We start from the raw sequence: 8632 nt of genomic DNA on the forward strand, positions 1-8632 counted from the left end.
TTTTTGGGGGGTGGGGGGCGGGGGGATGGGGGAAGGTTGATAAAAATTCATTACAAGAAAAAAGAAAGAATGAAATTGCTCCCAAAAGCAGGAGAGGAGACAAAGAATAACAAAGGATCAACCCTCAGGAAACAAGAGGGAGTCCGAAGCAAAGAGAGGAGACGGCCCTAGGAAACAACAATATGCTTGTTCCTTGGGGAGTCAATACAAATAGAAGAAACAACAAATAACTTGGCTTTGATGTCAAAGGAAATAGAGTCCCAATCTAACGAATAGGACAAGAATTGGAGGTCAATTTCCTAAGGTTACGCTCCATTCAAATCTAGTTGAAGGTGGCGCTGAAGGCATGCTTGCCCAAGACATCACAAATGGAAGAACCGGCAAAGGACATATCAACCCAGATCTATTCCCTTTGGAATGGGACAATTCTCTGGGTTCTAAGCCAATATTTAGCAAGGACCCCTTTCTTAGAGGAGAAAGGGGACAAGCAAAAAAGAGGTGATCAATGTCTTCTGACGTGTTCCAACAAAGGCAGCACAAGGGAGAGACAAAATTGCAATGGTGGATGAGGAAAGACTAAGTTGGAAGGCAATTGAAGAGGGCTCGACAAACAGTTTAGCTATGGCGAGGAATTTGGAGCTTGAACCACACAAGCTTGCACCAAGGAGATATAGTTTCCCGAGTCCTGACAAAATCCCAAACCGCTTTAGAGCTGAATAGACCTGAAGTGGTGGCAGTCCAAAGGATCTTGTCTACTCTTCCATGATAAGAATTGGCAATGGATGGCAACAAATCCCGAAAAGCAGTGAGCTAGGAAAAATGGGAGACCATAGGGGTGCAAACACCAAGGCTTATAATGTCAGCCACCAAAGAATGCTTGGAAACCCTCAAACTGTAAATGACTTTGGCATTGACTAAGTGGAGGAGAACTCCTATAGGGTGCCAGTGATCAAGCCAAAGGGAGGTAGAGCGATCATCAACAATTTGGGATGAGAGGCCCCAATAGCAATTGTCCCAAGGGACAAAATCTTGCGCCAAACCCTGATGCACTGGATATGACAAATGCAATCCAAATAGAATTGAGCGGAGAAGACCTGAGTACACCCATTCGACCCAGATGCTTTTCTTCTTTGTCTCAAGCTTATCAACTTAACGATACTAGCAATGTTGACATCTTTGATACGCCTCAAACCAAGCCCTCCCTCATTTTTCAAAAGACAGACAGCTACCCCCAACTAATGGGGTGAAGAAATTTTGAGGAGCCTGTACCTTTCCAAAGGAATGCAGCCATAAGGGATTCCATCTCTTTGATAGTAGTGTGCGGTAACCCACAAATGCCAGACCAGTAGTTATGGGATGCCAGAAGAACCGATCTGATAAGTTCCAACCAGCCGGCATAAGAGTGACGCTTACCTTACCACTATTGGAGTTGCTTTCTAATGAGGTCTAACATGGGAGTGCAATGGTGGGCTGACAATCTAGATGGAAACAAAGGCAACCCCAAGTATTAGCTGGGAGATGGCCAAGAGTGAAGCCAGTCCTATGGAGCAAAGAAGCTTTGTCAGCATTAGAGACCCCCACCAGAAACAAAGGAGATTTAGCTGGATTAATGTGAAGCCCGGACATGGCTTCAAAATGCTGCAGGCAAGACATATTGGTCTCCAAGGAGATAATGTTGGATTTTGAGAAATCTTCAAATCATCTACAAAAGCAAGGAGAGAGAGCTTGATGGCCTTGCACTTGGGAATGGAAGAAATAAGCTGCTGATCAGTGCAAGATCCCTAATTTATCCCTTCCATAACACCCATCAACCCCTTTTCCCTATCCTCCATTCCACCCATAAATTCAAATACTTGCCAAGTTTAGGGCCAATTTAAATTCTGGAATTAGTTGTTATGATCTTGTCCATCTTAAATTCTGACCATTACATATGAGATCAGATCTCAGATTGGGGTCTCTTCCATTGATATAAGTGGGCCCATTACTAGCAGGCCAATCAGATCTGTTAGATCTGATTGGTCTGCATCAAATGTTAAGTACACAAAACAATCAAATAACAAACCATAAGTAGCATAAACCTATAACAGCTGCTAGTGTTTAAAACATGTCAAACCATATAACTTTTCACTAAATTTCATTACTCATTAGCTGGGGTTTCTCCACAGGTACATTGAAAATACAAAACAAATTTTTTTTTTTTGTGTGGGGGGTTGGGTTTGGGGGGTGGGGGGGAAGGGACAGTTGTATTATTCAAACTGTTGTTGTGGCATTGAGTTATTGTAGTTGAGAAAAACACATAATATATGAAAACACTTCTGTAGGTACATAACGCACATACTTTGTCAAATGCCCATGTTTCTATTTTTAGAGATGAATGACTAACCAAGACTAAGGAACAAAGCTGAAATGGCTCCCAAGGTATGCTCATTCGGACCTCCACCACAGTTATCAAGCATTTTCTCAAATAGAACACAGATAGACTTAACTGCGCTTGATTCTGAGGTATCCATGGCATTGTCATCATATACATTTGTAGGGGTCAAAAAAATATTTCCATCAATATGATTGTTAATCAACTCTTTAAAGATCACCAGAGCCTGTGAAGCAACACCAGGCTCAGAAATTAGAAGACCTGCAAATATGAAGCATCATGTCAGTATTAGACAGACATTCGTAACAGATGCAACAGGACATATATAGACTGAAACTGATCGTTGTTCAAAAATGAAAACAAGAGAGAACATTGTCAGCATTAAAAGATTAGGTGATTATGCATCCAATGTTACCAATTGTAGAAACCTCTAGAGTAACATGAACGGGATCCATTCCCAGTAAGTCCATCCCATTTTTATGCTGAAGTTAAATCTATCAGGGGATGAAAGTTGGAATGGAGAAACCCAAGCCTGCTCACCGCCCACACTAAAATCTTAGGGCTTAGGGCTTAGGGCTTAGGGCCAGGGTTTTTAGCTCGTGGGCCAAGCTAGGGCTTGAAACTCCCATCCCAAGATTGAGCTGGGCTGAGCCTAAGCATGATTTATACACAAATATTCTTTGTTTATATAAATTTAGAACACAATTTCTATGCATAGATTTGCTTGGATGCTGTAGGGGTCTGTCCAATTGACTGTCATCCCGCAGACTAGGGTTCGAATCTCCCCTGACTGGGCTGAGCTGGGCGACGGGGTGGACTTGGGTTGGGATCCCCAGCCTGAAGCCAAGCTGGGCCAATTCTAGGCAGGGGAGAAATGACCACAGGTTGGGGCTGGGTTTTCAAAAATCCGTCCCAACCCGCCTTAGTTATAACCCCTAATATCTATAATTATTTCCAAAGAAGCTAGTACAAGGCGGTAAATATTCAAACAGAATGGCCTTGGAATAGAGGATTTTTTGTATGTATTTTGATTTTATTTTTCATTTCACTCAAGGGAATCCCATTTCCTAGTTTTGTAAATATTCAAATCTCTTCACAAATATAGTGTTTGATTCTTTATGCAATTGAATTTAAATAAAAAAAAATAATGAGGATATATAAAGATTAAGGTAAAAACGCATAAAAGAAGATGCACTTGACACAAAGACTGTACCCAATAGAGCAGTATAGATTACAAATTAAAAACATATTATTCCCACTTCTAAATTTCTGAAAATGGGACCTCCTCCATTTTTATTTTATTTTTTTCCGGGTAGGAGTCTAGCTAGCATCTTCAGACACTAGATAAACTGTTTAGTTGCAAACACCTCTTGTTCTGCATGAATGAAGCTACCTACCAGGGCACCTCCGGAGAAATTTCTCATTCTAATTCTTCAACCCCATAACTTTACTTATTCACAACAGGATAGCTTCTAGCAAAATGAAACGACAGAAGTCCATGTTTGCCTAGCTCAAAGGCATGATTCAAAATAGCGGCAAGATACAAAAAACCCAGACAGAGAAGTGACAAGAGAGCCTATCATGTACCAATTTTTTTGTCTTTTATAAACAACCAACAGAAAAATAATTTTAGAAGAAGACAGAAAGTGTAGAATTCCAAAATACAGAACTGCATATTGACAGCAATGAGTTTGCATTTATGTACCATCACAAAAGTGTTGACAAATAAAAATTTACTAGGAAAAGAGGTAGAAATAACTACCAAACAAATTGATCTCAACAAAGATCAATGTGCAGAATGTAAGAAGGGGTCCAAAAATCAGAAGCAGCGTACCTGACAAGGAACTAAACACCAGAGGAAGAATTCTGATACATATGCTAGGCTCTTCAGCATGAAGTTTGCTCAAACCACTTTTTATCAAGTTTGCAGCAGAGATGACAGTGTCCATGGGGTTCTTCTCACTAGAAGATATATACGACGCAAGTGAAGTTATAATGATCTCTAGTTCTGGAACAATAATTTGGGGTCTCATCGATGCAAAAAGTGCTTCAATGATATTAAAAATGTGTCTTGTAAGTGGTGAGAAATGGTAAGTCAAGAGCTTATATGATTCTGATAATATTTTCAAATTGACTTTGTCAGAGAGATATGGAATCACAGGCTTCATTGCGTTTAGCATATGGAGGACCTCCAAATGCTCAGGTTTCAACAATATTTCATTTTTTGATCCATTTACCACCTTTGCATTATTTAACTCAATTGCAGAAGGGGTATGATTTCTGAACAAAGAGAGCACCATTTTGCTTCCTTTCTCAGTGAAAAGAGAACACTGAAACGAAGAAAAAGCATTTTCAATGCACACTTGGGCACATCTCCGAACCTGCAATATGAGAAGCAGAAAAATTACAATAAATGAGAAAAGGAAAAGCATTAATATCTACTGAAGAATACATCATCATTCATTATAACATATCCCAACCCAATTCATGCAATACATACATAAATGGAGAATATTGGGTAAGAAGACAGACAGAAAACTGACGCTAGTGAAGAGATGGATGATTTGAATTACTAGAAGAGAGAGATTAGAAATGAATGAATCCATGAAATTATACGAGTTACGACTTACAAGTATTACCAAAAGTTGATCCTATGCAACAAAGACCAATGAGTGCAACTGTGAGAAAAAAATCCCAAGTTGAATCCTCTAACCGGGTATCAGGGAAAGGCATGGCTGAAAAACGGTAAAACAAAGGCGATGAGAGGATTCCAACGAGTACCCTATATATAAAAGTCAGACTTGCCATATCAACTTACATATGGCTCAGGATAGATTGCTTGTGCAGACAAGGCTTCCTTGTTGAGCCACATATAGTAATATAATATTGTTATAGAATTTCTATGTCCCTTGTTTTGGGTGGTGTGCACAGCTTTCAAAGGTAGCTGAAATGAGGATGTTCAGATGGATAAGTGGTAAAACTAGAAATAAACAATTAGAGCTAATCTAGGAGTAGCTCAGATACACAATAAGCTGCAAGAAAATCCTACGAGGTGGCATGAACATGTGCAACAGAGGCCTTTCAGTGTGCCAATACGGAAGGGGATATGATTCACAGATCGAAGAAGCTAAAAGAGCCCGGGGAAGGCCTAAAATGACTAAAAGAAGTAATGAGGAAAGGCATGCATAGCTTAGGATTAGTAACAAGTATGGCTCTGCATAAGCTGATTAGAGAGAAAGGATCCATGTAGCCGACCTTATTTAGTTGGGATAACTTGATCCATTTAATGATGGATCACATAAAAACAAAGGTTGTTCTATAATTAGTTGGGTTGAGCTTTTCTTTCGATGGGTTTTGATTGGCGTGGGCCTAACTATGCTCCAAATGTTAGTTATTATGTCTTGAAACCCTGATTTATTGTAAAAAGTCTAGCTTCTATTCTTTTGATGAGTTGTAAATTGAGTCAAAAGTCTTTCTAGTTTCTCTTTTGGGAATTTCTTTTCCATTAACAAGGGAGACAACTTAGGAGTCCCAAAGTAGTCGGGAAGTTTCTCAAATATGCCTAATGGTTAGTGGTTGAGATGAAATAAAAAAATTCTGTTTTGTGAGTGAGGTGTGATCATGAGTCTCTCATCTATTACTTTATATTTATTCTTATTCTTCTTTCTCAAACTACAGTTCCATAACAGTGCCTGATTTCTTATTCTTTCCTTAATTCTTCTATTTCGTAAAACTCTAATCCGTTTTATCTTTTTCCAACCACCTTTGTTTGTAGTTTACTCCTATAAATTTGAAACCCTAGGCCCTAGGCTGCGTACATCACTTACCAAGCCTGGCTGGGTGGCACTTGACTTGAGTCCTATGGAGAGTTGATGTTGTGTTTCAATATTTGGATGGAGGGATGGAAGGATGAAAGGGTCGAGCATAAACCCACCCTAATCACATGATGCAGCATGTTTACCCAGGCAAAAAGGGGAAAAAACAGGCACGGGATATTTAGATTTGTTTCTAGCATTATTAGCTGACTGTTGTCATACTATTTTCAAAACATTTGAGTTTTTGATTGAAGGTTTTATTCTCCCAAGTCAAAAAACGCACTTGGAAGAATGTCACCTAAGTAAAGGTTGTTGTGCATAACATGGCAAGATAAATGAAGCAGTTATATAAATGGGCAACTAAGTAACTGAGCAAGTTATGCTTTAATTGACTCACCACTCTAGAGGACAAGCTTGCTTTGCCTCTCTTGGATACCTTCCAAAATGATCGAAGAGATAAAAAGGGCCCTGAGACAGCCCAGACGTCTCTACAGTAAAATTCTTGACCCACAAAGTTATCAGCAACTCTATTTTACTCTCAGGGATGAAATAGAATCATATCTCAACCATGATGTTCCAAGCAGTGTATCTAACCTCTCCACTTAAACTCTAATGTACCTGGGGGTGCTAGTTTTTCCGACCTCTATGAAGTGATTACACTACAGACCTACTCCAACATGGAAAAGCCCATTAGTATAAATACTCGATAGTTTGATAGAAATAAGTCCTGTGGTTGCCTTCTCCTACCATAACTTATCCCGAACCACATTACTTTTGGCAGATTACTCAATCACTTGATTGTTAACAGTTATCAAATTTATTTATCCCAGTATAAAGCTTTCCTTTTCAGAAAATTATATCAAGAGTTTAGCTTTTCCACCTCTACCAAACAGTCATTTTAATATCTAAAATTGCATGCAAAAGTTGCAGAATGAACCCAAAAATATGGTCCAATTGATTACCTTGGGACGCTTATCAACCGAGAAATTAAGAAGCGTCTCAAACGGCACCTTTACGGCACCCCAATCTTCCACATCACAGAGAAGCAAGAGAAATCCCAACGATTTTATCAGAGACCGAGCAATAGCGGTGGATACAGCTTCCGGCGGTCCATTCAGAACCTTAACAAGAACCGAAACGGCATCAATAGCCTTCGACGGAGGAAGAGATTGTGGAGGAACAACTGGTAGCAGGATAGAAAGGAACGAAGATAAAGCCACCGTGGCATTGGAGTCTGAAGTCTCGGCGGCGTCATTAATGGAGGAGATGGCAGCAGCAAAGTAAGCAGAGGGAGTGAGAGGGAGACCTTCCTCTTGGATAATTGCTTTCATGGCGGCCGCGGAAGCGCAAAGGTGGCGGTGCTGAGAAGCGGAGGATTTGCCGTAACGCTCCATTAATCTCTGACAGATGTCTGAGTTTCCATCGACGATCTTCTCTGCAAGTACTAGGTCTTGTTCTTCTTGTTCGTCCTCTGCCATGGCGTCTATGTCTTGCGCTGCTTTTCTCTTCATTAGCTCTGCAAGTTTGAACTCTCTAGAGACTAGAGTATTGCGACTCGGAGGACTTGGGTTTTGGAGTTTCGAAACTCCAAAGAGTGATGAAAAGCAGTCGAGAGCGGTAATATTCGAGGGCGAAGAGCATTGGGCTGCGTTTGGTTAGTGAAGGTAATGTTTGTTTGGCAGGAAAAAAAAGTGGGGGGGATTAAGAAAAGAACAAAAAACCAGTCTCTTAGGGTGTAAAAACCTACACTGAATCGGTAAAATCGGTGGGATCGAACCGATAATTGTCTGGATCTAATCGAACCAAAGTTTTATTGGATCGATTCTTCGGATTTAGAGTATTGTAAACCAATCGACTAGACTATCAAACTGAAATTGGCTCAAAACCTGGATCAAAACCGAAACCAAAATGATAAGAAACCGAAACCAGTCCAAAATCCATTAAAAAATCAAAATTCGCATAGCTTTATATAAGTTTGCATGGAAAATCGAATATAAATCGGACTAAAAACTGAAACTATTCCGATTATAAACTGATATAAGAAACCGAAAACTCCAGTTAAAAGTTTATGGTAGGTAGGGCTAAACAAACCAATCAAGGCAATTCCTGAATTACCCCTTACATAATAATCTTGTCCAATTCATAAACCCATACAAGATGTTAAGTTTAGTGTAGGGTTGCTACCCTTCGTGTGACAACCCATCTTATACACACATATGGAAGTTTAGATAGTGTTCAAATTATATACGAGTTGATATGTTATCCATATCATCTTGTAGTCATGTGAAAAGGTTAAAAAAAATCCAACTACTTGGAAAAAGAGCATTTGGCATCGTGGTTGTGCCTAGGCCCTTTTTTGTATCAATTTTCTTTTCTATTTTTGTTCACAAAAATGGTTTTAGCTGCATTTGGTATCAATTATGGAGCTTGTTTTCATTAAAAAAAA

The 8632-nt window shown here is 39.6% G+C and overlaps 1 protein-coding gene across 4 annotated transcripts in view; it reads right to left on the reverse strand.

Moving 5' to 3' along the window:
* The window catches only part of LOC122062080 (RRP12-like protein), a 53830-nt gene extending 46014 nt beyond the window's left edge, over positions 1-7816 (reverse strand). For 2 of the 4 annotated variants that reach the window (XR_006134799.1, XM_042625722.1), the window contains exons 1-3: positions 7149-7816; positions 4206-4752; positions 2384-2632 (exon numbers count right to left, since the gene is read on the reverse strand). Coding sequence is in view for 2 of the 4 variants with exons in the window: in XM_042625722.1 (XP_042481656.1) it covers positions 2384-2632; positions 4206-4752; positions 7149-7697 (1345 nt within the window). In the remaining 2 variants the exon portion in view is untranslated. The remainder of the gene's footprint in view (positions 1-2383; positions 2633-4205; positions 4753-7148) is intronic. The other 2 variants (XR_006134797.1, XM_042625721.1) reach the window with 1 other exon arrangement.
* Positions 7817-8632: the final 816 nt, after the last annotated feature.

This window comes from Macadamia integrifolia, chromosome 14 (genome assembly GCF_013358625.1).
Source record: "Macadamia integrifolia cultivar HAES 741 chromosome 14, SCU_Mint_v3, whole genome shotgun sequence".
Lineage (NCBI taxonomy): Eukaryota > Viridiplantae > Streptophyta > Magnoliopsida > Proteales > Proteaceae > Macadamia > Macadamia integrifolia.